This window comes from Urocitellus parryii, chromosome 2 (genome assembly GCF_045843805.1).
Source record: "Urocitellus parryii isolate mUroPar1 chromosome 2, mUroPar1.hap1, whole genome shotgun sequence".
Classification (NCBI taxonomy): Eukaryota; Metazoa; Chordata; class Mammalia; order Rodentia; family Sciuridae; genus Urocitellus; species Urocitellus parryii.
In genome coordinates, this window is record NC_135532.1 from 170,045,578 (window position 1) to 170,061,312 (window position 15,735).

The window sequence follows — 15,735 nt, forward strand, 5'->3', positions numbered from 1 at the left end:
TCAGTTGTGGCACAGATCTTCCCTGGGTAGAGTTAAAAGAAGAAACAAGGGAAGGTGGACATTTTAGTATTGTGTAAATATATACACATCTTGCACTATGTCTTAGTTACTGCCAACCTGTTGTTTCTTCTGCTGACCTGATCTGAACAAATAAATCAGGGTTGGCAGGTTCTTCTTGCTTGTCTTCTTTGGCTGTCTTCTTCACCACCTGAGCTGGTCTTTGGACCCCCAGATGGGAAGAGTTATGGTTGGGACTGTTAATGTCACCCCAAAAGCTCATGCCCCAAAAGCATTAGACAATGAAGGAATATTCAAAAGTGTAATGATTAGATTATTAGAGTTATAATCTCATTGCTGCGTTAATCCACAAGATGGATTAATAATTTGAGTGAACTACTGGGTACCAACTATAGAGAGGTTGAGGGTGGTGGAGGAAGTTGGTCACTGGGTGTATGCCCCTGGACAACAGCTTGTCCCTGGCTCCTCTCTTGTCTCTCTCTGCTTCTTGCCAACCATGATCTGAGCAGCTTTCCTCCACCACACTTTTCTATCATAATGTTCTGCCTCATTTGGTCCCAGAGCAGTGGAGTCAGCCAACTATGAACTGAACCTATGAAACTGTAAGCCCCAAATAAACTTTTCCTCTGCTAAGTTTTTCTGATCAGCCTTTTGACCACAGTGACTGGGAGCGTCCACCTTAGTGATGTTTATGAGTTGCCCTGTGACTGTGATCAAGACAGCTTCCTGCAGGGAAGGCCTTCTCCCTATTCCTTATAGACACCTGCATAAGGGGAGGTAATGGCTGATCAAAAACACCTGAGAGTCAGTGCAAACTCCAAATTCCCATTCATTGTCTTCCCCCTCAATCCTGCCTTCCCCCTTAAATCCCCAGGTGTGTGAAAAGCTTTACTTTCCATCTGGAATCCTTGACTCCTTGTCACTCTTATGCTCATTAGATTGCTAGTTAGTTTAAATGTATATACCCCAAACACAGTCGATAGAAAGATGACTAAGAGTTCAGTCCACAGGAGCACCTAGCCTGGAGGTAAATGAGTTAGGTAAATGAACACCTGCAGTACAACGTGACCCATGATATGGTGAAGGTATGTGGGGGAAAAAGAGAGGAAGGGAAGGGTCAAGGACAAACTCTGCTGGTCATAGTCCTCCTGATTTGGCTTCCTAAATATCTCCTCGTTCCTATACCCTACTCTTCATTATGGCCTCTTGTCTTTCTTAGTTCAGCACTTGTGTTTCATCTAAAGTCTTATATTAGTTTCCTACCTAGAGCTGGATTTCCCACTCCAGTGCCTTCTCTATCCCCTCCAGATTTATCTTTCTCAAAAATTGGTGTGCTTTCCTGTCCAGGCCAGGCTGAACATACCATTCCCCTGTGACATAGTTCTATCTGGCATAAGTTTTCCAAACTTCCCCCATTGTTTATTCCACATATCACACACATTCTCTGTGTCCTAATAAGTGGCTAGCTGAATATCTATCCTGTTATGGGACATGGTAGATGTTTATTGAGAGTGAATGAGTGAATCTAAATTCTTCCAAGTACCACATGAAAACCACAGCTTTTTATGGAGTTTCCTTCTGTCCCTGATCATTTCATTTATTTTTTTTTCTTTCTTTTTTTTTTTTTAAAGATAGAGGGGAGAGAGAGAGAGAGAGAGAGAGAGAGAGAGAGAGAGAATTTTTAATATTTATTTTTTAGTTCTCGGCGGACACAACATCTTTGTTGGTATGTGGTGCTGAGGATCGAACCCGGGCCGCACGCATGCCAGGCGAGCGCGCTACCGCTTGAGCCACATCCCCAGCCCCTGATCATTTCATTTAAAAAGCTGAAAAAACTATCTTGATTAATTTTACATAGGGATCATCCACATTGCCATAATTGTCTACATTGTCAAGTCAAAGAGGTCTACTCTCATTTTCTGTGATGGTGGTAGACACCATTATTAGGGATAATCCAAATCAGCTCCCTAATCAGTCATACCAGGTTGGTGACATTTTTACATTGCCTACTATGTGACCTGGCCAGCTGACATTCACATGGACCACTTCCATAAGCTGAAAGGGACTTTTCATGATCTTACCTAGGCAGTGGCTTTCATGACTTGAGAAAAACAATATGGAGCATGCTGAAAACAGGAATGGATCTGATTACTGGGCTACCTTGAACTCTGGTGGTTCAAGGAGGAAAAAACACTTCTGTGTGTGGGAGAAAAGACTTCCTGGAGGCTTAGGATAACTTGTGTGCAAAGAATTATAGATTATGACTATTAGCTGACAGTTCTGGGTATCATATAAAATTATCTTAGTTGAAATTGATTCCCCCAAAGAAAAATAAAAATGGGGACAGATATTATGGAAATCAAAGGGAGATCAGTAGAGGAAAGCAATCAAGGAGTGGGGGAGGAGAGTGCTGGGGAATGATATTGGCCAAATTATATTGTAATATTGTGTGCATGTGCAAATATATGACAATAAATCCCAGAATTATGTACAACTCTAATGTACCAATAAGACAATGTGGAAAAAACTACACATTAAAAAAATAAAATAAAATCAGGTCCCCCAAAATATCTGTGAAAATATGGACACATGCACAAAATCAAGTGATGACTGAGTAAAAAAGAACATTTTTCTCTCTAAAGAGCGTGTTGTTTCAACATATATTAGCATCTTCTGCTTTTTATGGATCCTTTGAATCCACTAGTGAACCAAAAAGAAAAGTTCTCAGGGACAGAACTTTGTACTCTGTAACAGGACACAGTGATCTGGGATCAGCAGAACAGGTCAGATAGAAATGTCAGAAACCAGAAGTTAGGTTTCAGGATCCCTGTTCCTTACTTGGTTGTTGGCTTCCTTGATATCCTGGGTGGAAAAACTCCCCATTGCATCCAGAATTTCAAAAGTGTTTGCAGATGTATTGTTAGAACAGTTCAACGTCGTGACCCATGATACGGTGAAGGTATGTGGGTGGCAAAAATTGGATGAACAGTTGGGGAGTGGGCATTTATTCTGTGAGATTTGTAATGCCTAATTTATTCCTGAGCTTTTTTTTTTTTTTTTTGGATTTTTTTTCCCTGCTAGTCAATTTTTGTTATTTGCTTTTCCAGGACAAGCCCAACAAAACCCAGATACGGTTGCTGAAGGTACAATGGATGCCATTGAAGACTTCGTCCAGAAAGGATCCGTCCAGTCTGTGAAAAAAGTGAAAGTTGTTATCCTTCTGCCCCAGATCCTGGATGTGTTTTATTCCACCATGAAAAAAAGAGAAGGATCTCAGGCTGCCCCTCAGCAGTCTGTGATGTCTAAATTTGCCTGTGAGTTGTTCATTTCTACTTCATATGTAATTCCTAATATTGCCATCACATGAGAAATAGCTAATCTTCCTTTTCTCTTTAGCATTTTTGGGCTTTTCAAAGCAATCTCCCAAAAAACAGAATCCCTTGGTTTTGGAAAAGAAAACAGAATTGGTAGTTTTCCAGGTGTGTGGTGAAAATATAAACAATGTGGACAAAACTATCTCCTGGCTACAAGAACTCATTAAAAAGGAGCAGTGTTCTTACACCAGTGAAGATGAGTGTATCAAAGACTTTGATGAAAAGGAGTACCAGAAACTGAATGAGCTACAGAAGACTTTAAATATTACCATTTCCCTGAACCAGAAGAGACCTTTAATTGAGGTTTTGGGAATTAGCAGAGATGTGCTACAGGCTCGAAATGAAATTGAGGAAATGATCAAGAGCATTCGATTGGCCAAAGAAAAGGAAACCCGGGCAGATTGCATCAGTGACTTTATAGAATGGCAATATGATGACAATAACGTTTTTGTTCCTTTTGACAAAATGACCAGTCTGAAATTGGAGGATGCAAGGAGAGCAAAGAATAAGAACGTTGTTGTCAAAATTAATAATCAGAACTATACAGTGAATCTGAACACATACATTGCCACAGATCCACATGGACACAGTGTAACTATTCAGCGCCTCACAAAATCTGAAGGTGAGTTAGATTTTCACGCTTGTCATCTGTCATTTTAAACCTACTTTGGGCTTAACACTATTTGGATATGTATAAAATTTTCAAGTAGAAAAAACTCCAGTAACCCTAATGGAATAAACTAAAAGACTTGGTCTCTGAGCGTAAAGAGTTTTCTCTTTGACCAGGGACACACAGCATGGACATGATCCCACAGTCTGAGAATGCCCATCTTAATGATACCAATAGCCAAACCTTGCATTTGTTCCTGTCTCTAATTTATGAGCTTCCCCAGAGCCAGCTCTGCTGGGGAGGTAATGGCTGCATCAGCCACGGAAGGGAAGAAAATAGGCCCAAAGAGAAAGGGGCCCAAGATTTTCTAGAGGGGAAAAAACAGGACAGAATGGTCAGAGGGGGCCTCTCTGTGTCCCTGGTGACCCTGGGAGCATCCTAATTCTGTTCCCAGAAGTCATCTCTGTCCTGAGCAGCAGTTTCCTTGACACACATCAGGAAGCCACCCAAGGATCCTGGGACTGGATTTGCTCCCCAAGAAGGGAATGCCTGTCCCATGTAAACCCCATCCCTGCCCTCCACACATAAGTCGCCCAGTGGGAAGCAGTAACTTGGCTTCCCATACACCATGTTCATCTCTTGTGAGATGAGTATGAATGAATTCCAGAGATCCTGAGCACACTGGGGAAATGACGTGACCAATCATGTGTAGTAGTCAGGATAGGAGGGAGGTCTGCCACCACAACCTGCCAAATGGCAAAATGTACCCCACACTGACCTCTTAAGGACATGGTGAAAAACAATGAGAAAATAGATGTGGAGTACACAGTGGTGATGGCAAGGAGGGGTTCTGGCAAATTCTATGCATAAGCAAAAGAATAGTAACTATTTCAGACAGGTAGGAAAATAATGTGTTGTTTAATTGTGTCAGAGTAGAGGCTGAATAGAAACTAAAGATGAGGTATAGTGCACCAGTGGCTCTCCCATCTTAGCATGATCAGAACTTAAGATGAAGAGTCGCGGGCTTCACCCCTGGAGACCTTATGCAACAGGTGTGAGGTTTCTGTTTTGTTTGGTGTTGTGGATCAAACCCATTATGCAGGCTCAGCAATGTTTTATCGCTGAGCTGAATCCTAGCCTCTCTGGTTTGTTTAGTTTGTTATTTTTTGTATGTACTTAGGTACTAGGAATTGAACCCAGGGGCTCTACCACTGAGCTACATCCCGAGGCCTTTTTAATTTTTTTTTTTTTAATTTGAAACAGTTTCTCTCTAATTGCCTGGGCTGGCCTGAACCTGGGATCCTGTTGTCTCAGCCTCCTGAGTTGTTGGGATTATAGGTGCGCCACTGTGCCTGGCCCCTTTTCTTTTCTTTCCTTTTTTTTTAAAACCTTTATTGTATTTATTTATTTTTATGTGGTGCTGAGGATCAAACCCAGTGTCTCACACATGCCAGGCAGGCACTTTACCACTGAGCCACAACTACAGCCCTTTTTTTTTCTTTTTTTTTAATGTATTTTTTTAGTTGTATTTTTTAGTCTGTGAAAATATGGAAACATGCACAAATTCATTTTTTTTAATGTGGTGCTAAGGATTGAACCCAGCACCTTGCATGTGCTAGGCGAGCACTCTACCGCTAAGCCCCAGCCCCAGCCCCTCTTCTGTTCTTTTTAATAATAAGAATTCAGTTGGTTCTGATATTGATTGTCTATGATCCACACTTGGAAAAAAATATCCTAGAAAGATAAGGAAATGGAATCATGGAATTAGGAGATTGTAACGCAAGAGCACAGATGATACTCAGTTAATTCAAAGCATACCAAGCATGTGCAGCAGAACCCTCAAATGTCTGCTTTGCAGTTGAAATCCCTGAGTACTGGAGTGACATGAAGCAGCAGAATTGGTGTGCGGTGGAGCTGCATCCAAGGGATCCAGAATACACCACTGTGGCAAGCAAGTTTAACCAGACCTGCTCACAGTTTGTCATAGAGAAGGTAAGTCAACTGCTGACATCATGTCTCTTGATGGCAGAGATAACTGATATCATGGCCCTGTCTAAATGCATTTTTATTCATTTTCTATTGCATTTTTTAACCAGAATTAGAATATTTATGGGTAATTAGATTCTAGATTCTATTTATGGCACCACAATTACTAAAATTTAAAGTCTCGTGTCAGTTGTTACAACACAATCTTAGACGACAATCCCATGTTAGAATATTAAAGATACATCATATTTACTTTGTGAAGCAAGTTAATAAAATTTAATGATATGGCTTCAAAGTTGGATTTGATAACTAGCAAACATGAGATAGTGATGCATGGAGGGTCCTCACTCAGGATTCTGCTCTTTTGCTCCTGTGTTCACCGGTCAGAGGGTGCTAACTGCCTTGATAAACCCTGTAGCCTTTTCCCTATTCTTCTCAATTATTTTGGCATCTTCTATGTTTAAACATCATTAATACTGTCTTTTGAAATGATGTTCCTATCTGACTTATGTGAAAAGATATTTGACTTTTTTCTCCCTCTTTAACTAATTTCCCTCTCATTGTCAGTGTGATCTGTTTTTCCTCCATAGGACTCTCAGTTTGGTCTTCTGTCTCTGTATCTCGCCGGGGACATTTTCACCCCTCTTGCGTTCAGCCATTCTTTCAATCTTGATAATTCCTAAGTCAACACCACCAAACTGTATCTTTTACTCAAGTTTCTAGAACTTACTCAAGTGGCCTAAAACCTCTCCACTTGAATGTGTAACTGCTAAATCAACTTTTCTAAGTCTAACTCATCATCTATTACTTCTGTGTTCTCTTCCTTCCCCACTTTTGTCCTTGATTCCACCATTTGCTGGGAAAATCAGAGTTCTTTGATTACCTTCCATTCATCTGTAATAATGAGTCTGCCAGTAAGGCTTTCATTTTTTTTTCTTTGCAAATTTTCTTTACTGCCTGCCATCATTCTGTTTATTCATGTAGTTAAACACATGATGATTCAAAAAGATCTCCAGTGTCCTACAAAGATATATACTATACCTTTAGATAAAATAAATAGATGAAGAAAAATGGATAAAGAGAGAAAGAAGGTAGAGAAAATAAGATAATACCTAAATATTGCCAGGTCACAATATAACACAAGGTCTTTGACAGTTGTACATTTGTCCCTGAGTTTCCTAATGGACAAAGCCAAGAAGTAAATACCTAGTAGTTACAAGACTCATAACATCCACAATAAAAGAATAAACCTTCTGATGACGAGACTCATGGCTCTTCACAATTCTGAGACTGACTCCTGAGAGATTTCTCCGGTGGCCTCAAGTATTGGAGAATATCCTTAACATCATCTTCATGATAAATTCAATATCAAATTTATATCACCTTTTCTTAAACCTCCTTTAATGTAAACAGGTTGAACAAAACTGATGCCTGATTGAATGAAAACGATTCTATGAGGAACCAAGACAATGGGATTCAAGTGTGTAGCCATTTGATGGTCTAGTTCTGAGATAACAAAGTGTCATTCCAAATGCCAAAGACAGAAAACTGGTAGTGGCTGACTGGCTCATTTAACAAGATGCCAAATTCAGATGAGCTGGGAATGTGCTAATGGATGAGCAACATCTGTAGCAGGCCCTGGGAGGCCTGCCATGGATGGACAGACCTCATCAGAGAAATGAATCCAATAATGTTTAAATAAAATCTTATGTGAAATCCCATTGTAGGAACCAGGAAATCCTAGTGTATGAACCCAATAAAAGCTGAAGTAGGTAGTACTTACGCTGTAATACACCTCGGTGTTGTTCCTGGTAGTATGAAAACACCAACATAAAAAATTGCTACTCTGTCATCTTGCATTATTGTTATGTCTTATGATTAAGACTTTTTAATGTCCACAAACCTTGTACTTAGATTCAACCATTTTACACATTTGCATTTGAAAGTTAAGTTGTGGACATCATGACACTCTAAATAATTTAGTACATATTTTTTAAGAACAAAGACATTCTCTAAATTACAAAATACCATTATACTATGTAAGAAAATTACCATTAATGCACTAATATCCAGTATAGACACCATATTTGAAATTCTCCAATTGCTTAACAAATCTTTTTTATTCCTATTTCCCTGCTATACCAACTTTGGTTATACACTATATTTGGTCATTATATCTTCCTCATATTTTCTAATATAGAATCGTACTCCTGCATTTTTTAAAATAATTTTTTCATGACATCAAATTTTTGAAGAGTTTAAGCCAATTGTGTTGTAGAGTGTCTCACATTCTGGACTTAATACCTTGGTATTTTGGAAAAAATTCCAACCAGTTTTCTTACAGATTCTAGGTTTGTCTGATTCATCATAGAGTCATTTAATTTATTTCTGTATACTCTTTATTTCTGGTAAACTGAGAATTAGATTTAAAGGTTGAGGTAAATTCAGATCAACATTTTTATAATACTTCATAGATGATATTTCACATGAGGAGTTTCATATGGTAAGTTTGTCCCACTGTTAATGATGCTAATATTAATGATGATGTTGACCCCAACCATCTTTTATCCATTGATTTTAACACCCCCTGATCATTCTTGCCCGAATCCATTGTGTCTACAAGATGGCATTCTAATGCTGGCATTCCTTTTGTATTTCTTATCTGGCTGTTTTTAAAAGAATAAGTTTTCTTCCCTCATGCTTTTAAAAAAGGTTTATTACATTGTATTTAATTAGAGTGATTATTCCTTTAGATGTAAAAATCATCCTATGTGTGGCTGGTGGGAAATTGGCTTCCATGTCTTTTTCCCTTACACTTGGAACATTTCTTCACTTCCTGGCATAAGGTCACTCATGCCTACTTTGTGCTTTCTCTGTCTCAGGCTTGGAACCAGTTGTTTCCCTAAAAATTCTGATTGCATGTAGTGGGGAACGGCAGTAAGAAAGCAGAGTTGTGTGCCGAGTGAGCTCACTGCTACTGAGGTGTTGTGATTCCAGGCCCTTTCGTTTCTAAAGCTAAGAAAATCATGAGCTCAAATTTATGTTTTCTGTTAAAATTTAATATTATAGACTTTTTCTTAAAATATTTTTATTTGTTTTATTTAGTTAGTTATACATGACAGTAGAATGCATTTATGCACTTTGATATATCATACATAGATGGGATATAATTTCTCATTTTTATGAGTGTACATGCTGCAGAATCATATTGGTCATGTTGTCACATATATACATACAGTAATAATGTCTGTCTTATTCTACTATCTTTCCTATCCCCACATTCTCTCCCTCCCCTCCCATAACTTCCCTCTACCTAATCTAAGGTAATGCTGTTCTTCCCTAGTGCCCCCCTATAAATTAGCATCTGCATATTAGAGAAAGCATTCAGCCTTTGGTTTTGTGGTATTAGCTGATTTCGCTTAGCATGATATTTTCCAGCTCTAACCAGTTATACCACACCTTGATATTTATCCACTGGCAAATGCCATAATTTCACTCTTCTTTAAAGCTGAGTAATATTCCATTGAGTATATATACCACATTTTCTTTATCCATTCATCTATTGAAGAACACCTAGCTTGGTTCCACAGTCTAGCTATTGTGAATTGAGCTGCTACAAACATTGATGTGGCTGTGTCACTATAGTATGCTGATTTTAAGTCCTTTGAGTATAAACCAAGGAGTGGGATAGCTGGTCAAATGGTGGTTCCATTCCCAATTTTCTGAGGAATTTCCGTACTGCTTTCCATAGTGGTTGCACCAATTTGCAGTCCCACCAGCCGTGCATGAGAGTACCGTTTTTCACTATATCCTTGCCAAAATTTATTGTTGCCTGTATTCTTGATGATTGCCATTCTGACAGGAGTGAGTTGAAATTTTAGAGTAGTTCTGATTTGCATTTCTCTAATTGCTTGAGATGTTGAACACTTTTTCATATATTTGTTGATCCATTGTATTTCCTCTTCTGTGAAGTGTCTGTTCAGTTCCTCAGCCCATTTGTTGGTTGGATTATATGCTCATATATGAACATGTGATCAGTGTAACTCCACATCATGTTCAACCACAAGAATGGGATCAAAATTGTAATGGATTACACACCATGTATATATGTCAAAACGCTCTCTACTGTCATGTACATCTAAAAGAAACAGATAAAAATAATCTAATATGATGCTTTAATATATTAAAAATAATAGATGAAGTGTCACTAGATTCAAAATGTATATTTTTCTAGAAAGAAGGCAATTACTGTCATAAAAATATAGTGTTAGAAAAATTATTATAGCTGTAAAGCATGTGATATGCCTATCTGTGACACAGTTAATTTTAAAAATATCACCAAGCATACAAATCGTAAGAATAAAATGCCGAACAATTAAAAAAAAAAAAACTACACTCAGATTCCATGTAACTTCAGTTAGATTGGCAGTCATCAAGAATAAAAGTAACAACAAATGCCTGTGAGGATACAGGGGAAAAGGAACTCTTGCACACTATTGGTGGGAATGTAACAGTATGGCCACTATGGAAATCACTATGGAGGTTCCTCAAAAGAGTAGGAATAGAACCACCATATAATCCAGTTATAGCCCACCTTGATATTTATCTAAAAGAATTAAAGTCAGTATACTCTAGAGATACACTCATAACTATTTTATAGCAGCACAATTCACAACAGCGAAATTATGGAATCAGTTTAGGTGTTTGTCAACACCTATTTATGAATGAATAAAGAAAACATGTCTTATATACACGATGAAGTCTTCTTCCACCATCAAAAATGAAATTGTATCCTTTACAAGAAAATGGAACAGGAGAGTATCATGTTTAGCAAAATATGCCAGATTCAGAAAGTCAAGCATTGTGTTTCCTTTCGAAGCTACAGGAAAAAAGAGAAAAAAGGCGATGTTATGAAAATAGAAGGAAGATCAGTAGGTAGAGAAGTGGCATTAGGGAGAGGGAGGAAGGGGAAAGGAAGGTACTGGGGAAAGAAATTGCAAATTATGTTATGTGCTTGCACTAATATGCCACAGTGAACCCACTACTCTGTACAATTATTATGCATGAATAAAACACTTAAAAAAAGAAAATTTGATTTATAATAACATTAATTTTGTTTTATATTATAAATATGATACCAAAATTATTAGCAAAATTAAAATAGCAAGACTAACTTTCTTTGGTTAGTTTTAGAATGTTTCATCTTTTTCTAGTCTTTGTCTTTTTTTTTTTTTGTATTTTTTTAGTTGTAGTTGGACACAATACCTTTATTTATTTATTTTTATGTGGCGCTGGGGATCGAACCCAGCGCCTCACACGTGCTAGGCGAGTGCTCTACCGCTGAGCCCCAGCCCCAGCCCCGTCCAGTCTTTGTCTTTTAATCATTTTATAGTTATATATTAGCTCGTATATTTAAAATGTGTCTCTTAGTAGCAGCATATGAGTTTTGTCTTTCTCCTTATCTTTTAAGTAGAGTACTTAATCTGTTTATTGCATTTAATGTGTTTACTGATGTTTGGGTTTAAATATTTCACTTTAATAATTTTAAAATCATTTTTATAACTTTATTTTATTTCTTTATTTTTTATGTGGTGCTGAAGACCAAATCCAGTGCCTCACACATGCTAGGAAGGTCTCTACCACTGAGCCACAACCCAGCCCTTAAATATTTTTATCAAATCTGTTCCTTGCTCTTTTTGTTCCTTTCTGACTTCTTTTCAGTTAATCGTTGCTGTTATTCTATTTTCTCCCCCTATTAGATTGTTGGTTGTGTGTCCTATTATAATTCTTTCCTTAATTACTCTGGAAATTACAAAGTATATCCTTGGTTTATGAAACTTTAATGTAGTATATTTATTATTATTTTTTTAGACAATGCAGCCACTTTTTAAACCCTATTTACCCCTGTCTGACTTTTTGCTGCTCTTAACATTGACCAACATATTTGCCCTTTCCTCCTAGTGCTCTTCAATACTTCCTTCATTTCTATGCTTCCGACTGGGACCATTTTCTGTACTTTCTCTAATATTGATCTAGTCGTGGTGGATTATCTCCAGTTTTGGTCTGCAATGACTTTATTTTGCCTTCCATCTTTGAAGGATAGTTTTTGCTGAGTATGGAATTCTGAATTGGCAATCATGTGTTTCAGGCACTTTGAAAAAGTTATTCCACCATGTTCTGACTTTATTGCTTCACTCTGTACTAGATACTCTACTGTTCTTCCCACAGTTACAACATGGCTAGGTCAACCAGTATCCCAGGAGGGCTGGGGCACAAAGAGGCAAAGGGAGCAAGGAGCAAGGTTGTTGGACAGGGCAATAGAAGCCATTATTGGATGCACATAAATAGCAGTTACTGGAGAGACTGGATCATCAGATTTCTATCATGAGTACTTAAGATCCTAAATAGTTTGCTTTTATGTGTCTGCAGCAGATGTTAAAAAACAAACCAACATTCATCCCAATTTCTGTTTTTATGAAACTGGATCTGAAAAGATTTCCAGGCCAGAAAGTTGTCATTTTCTGTTGAGTGTAATTTTTATTTATGAAAAATAGTGATCATGTTTCATTGGCTGTATACTTAGCAAGTGCCCTTGGCACTGGCAGAATAATTTTTTTCATTAATTTGTAGATTGAAAGGATCCAGAATCCAGATCTCTGGAATAGCTACCAGGCAAAGAAAAAAACCATGGATGCCAAGAATGGCCAGGTACAAAATGAGAGGCTACTCTTCCACGGAACAGATGGTGGCTCTGTGCTATATGTCAATGGAAATGGCTTCAACCGCAGTTATGCTGGAAAGAATGGTAAGAAGTGAGGGATCTGCCTGCTCCAGAGGAGGTGTCAGCTATGAGAACCCAAGCTGACTAGGGACAATGTGGATTTACTTATTTTCCCCATGGTTGGTGACCAGGTTGCAGACAAAGTTTCAGGGTAGGACTTACTGTATTCCATCCTAAAGGGACTCAATGGCCCTACGAGGTGGACAATTTGATTTTTAAAAACGAAACACACATGGATCCAGGCGCCATGGTACACGCCTGTAATCCTAATGGCTTGGTAGGCTGAGGCAGGAGGATTGTGAGTTCAAAGCCAGCCTCAGCAATTTAGCGAGGCCCTAAGCAACTCAGTGAGACCCTGTCTCTAAATAAAATACAAAAAGGGCTGGGGATGTGGCTCAGTGATTAAGAGACCCTGGGTTCAATCCCTGGTACCAAAAAAGAAAAAAAAAAGACACAAAATATTTAAACTGAACATTGTTTTTTTTTTTTTTTTTTTTTTTTTTTTTTTTTTTTTTTTTTTTTTTTTTTTACATTATTTGACATAGTGGACCAACATGTCAAATTCTACACTAAATTGAAATTCTTAAACGTGTTTTGTTTTTCTCTTCACAGCTGTAGCATATGGAAAGGGAACCTATTTTGCTGTTAATGCCAGTTATTCTGCCAATGACACTTACTCCAGACCAGATGTAAATGGGAAAAAGCATATGTATTATGTGCGAGTACTTACTGGAATCTATACCCGCGGACACAGTTCATTAATTGTGCCTCCTTCAAAGAATACGCAAAATCCGACGGACCTGTATGACTCTGTCACGGATAATGAACAAAGTCCAAGTATATTTGTAGTATTTTATGACTATCAGGCATACCCAGAGTACCTCATAACTTTTAGATAACATTTTGGGTTCTTTCTCAAAAGCCATTGTTCATTTATACCTGTCTAGTTGTAAAAACAAGTATCTGATTTTTAAAAACCTCTTAACAGCTTTTTCCAAGATTAAAATATCCTTCTGTGGCACTGAAAACTTCTCAGCTTCTCTTTCATGATGGAGATGAATTATGTTGAGAGCAAATAAATTTGAGAATTTGGGTGGACAACTGTGTGTCCACAGGTATGGACATCAAATCCATGGGAAAGGAACAGGTTTATATATTCAAGAAGGAGAGACTTATGGTCTCACAGACAGTAGACACAACCATACAATTCCAGCTGCCACTTGCAGGAGGACTCAGCTGGAATCATGTCAAGATGCTACAGTGCTCTAGGAAGTATGGTGTGACTAAGTGCTGGGCTGCTGTCTTCCTTGGGGGCCGGCATGATGTCTTATTCATGTTTTTGTCCTTGGAGTGTGGTCTCTATCTGAGGTGTAATGGATGTTCCATAAGTGTTTGATAAATCAATCTGGAATGAAAAAGCCTTCTTAGTCAGATTCCTACCCAAAATAGGAGCCATCTCATCAGTATCCTTGACCTATATTGCCTTTTAATAGATTCCACTTCGGGGAACTTCTTCCTTCACAAACCAGCCCATGCCATGTGGGAGCTTGAGCTAGGGCTCTGACTACAGTGTGCTTGCACTCTGCACAAATGGGCACAGGTGGATTGCATCTCATGGAGTTGTGCAGCCCAGAAGCCACTCTACCTGCCAAACACTGAACCTAAGTTTGCCTTCTTACCACATCTACTCACTGGTATTGACACTGTTCCATGAAAACAATGGGACAATCTTCAGTGGATGCCCTCCTATGCAGCTAAGGTGGATGGACTCTCAGGTTACTACACAGTGTATTTCCCTTGGTAGCCTCGCTTTTGACAGTTTTAAAGCCATGTGTATAAATAAGCCAAAGGAATTAAGCAGTCATTTTGCTAATTTGATAACTCAATATCTATTGGATGGTTGAGTTGGTTTTTATTTAACTTCCTCAGATAAATTTCAGATTCAAACACCATTTGTTGAAAACGTAGGTCAAATTAGATAGTATATTAGGTGCTTTCACATACATTATTTTATTCCCACAAACAATCATGTGAGTTAAGAGTTACATTTTAAGGCTGAGGAAACATGTTCAGATTGCAAGAAGCCTCCTTGCCTGAGGTCACCTAGGCAGGAACCTCGAGAGCCAGCCACTGAGTCTTGGTGCCTTAGCACCCTTTGCTCTTCTTCCCAGCACAGAACATGGTCTCTAAATTAATGCCATCGATTTGGGAATATCCCAAATAATCTTTGAAAACTCCCATAATTCCTTAGCTTTTTCCCTTCTAGCTTTGGTTTCCATTACATCTCCTCATTCGAAGTTCTGTAGGCCAAGAAGCCAGAGCCAACGCTGATGGGAAGCCAGTGCAGATGGCACACCTGGATGCTGGGATGGCGGGAGGATAGAGTCGCTCTTCCGAGGCTACAGGGAGCAACACCAGACCTTCCTTCCTGTGGAGGAGGGTGAGGAGGTCACAGGTGCTTCTCCATTGACAGAGGTCTTCCAACTTCGGCTGCTGCCGCCATTTGTCTATATTTGGATGGCAAAGACTCTGTATGTCTTGGGGGAGTGGCTTTCTAGCCAATGGCATCTGAACCCAGCACCAACAACTTGGAATAAAAAACACAGACCTAGTCTCATTTGCTTTTGTTCTCCAGGGCAAGGCTGAAAAGCAGAGTGTGGTGCACTTAGGATTAATGATCTAGTCAGTAAATGTTATAGTTATCATCAATCTAAATAAAGATGTCATTTTCCTCCTTTTTGGGTAAAATTACTTGGAAAATTGTCACTTGGTAGAAAACACTTTTCTCCCAAAGGGCAAATGTGGGGGATATAATGCTAAACAGTGGCCACTGCTGATAAAAAGCCACAACTAAACGTGACAGCATCATGGAATGCTCAAGACTACTAATATCCAGATGGAAAGTACAGGAAGGGAGGGGCATAAGACAGGAATAGTTCAGTAAATCTGGAGGGAAACTTGACTTC

The 15,735-nt window shown here is 38.7% G+C and overlaps 1 protein-coding gene across 1 annotated transcript in view; it reads left to right on the plus strand.

Moving 5' to 3' along the window:
* The window catches only part of Parp14 (poly(ADP-ribose) polymerase family member 14), a 55,637-nt gene extending 41,759 nt beyond the window's left edge, over nt 1–13,878 (plus strand). Inside the window, exons 13-17 of the mRNA XM_026394255.2 lie at nt 3,126–3,332; nt 3,415–4,014; nt 5,861–5,994; nt 12,619–12,793; nt 13,382–13,878. Of these exons, the coding sequence (XP_026250040.2) occupies nt 3,126–3,332; nt 3,415–4,014; nt 5,861–5,994; nt 12,619–12,793; nt 13,382–13,668 (1,403 nt within the window). The 3' untranslated portion in view covers nt 13,669–13,878. The remainder of the gene's footprint in view (nt 1–3,125; nt 3,333–3,414; nt 4,015–5,860; nt 5,995–12,618; nt 12,794–13,381) is intronic.
* Nucleotides 13,879–15,735: the final 1,857 nt, after the last annotated feature.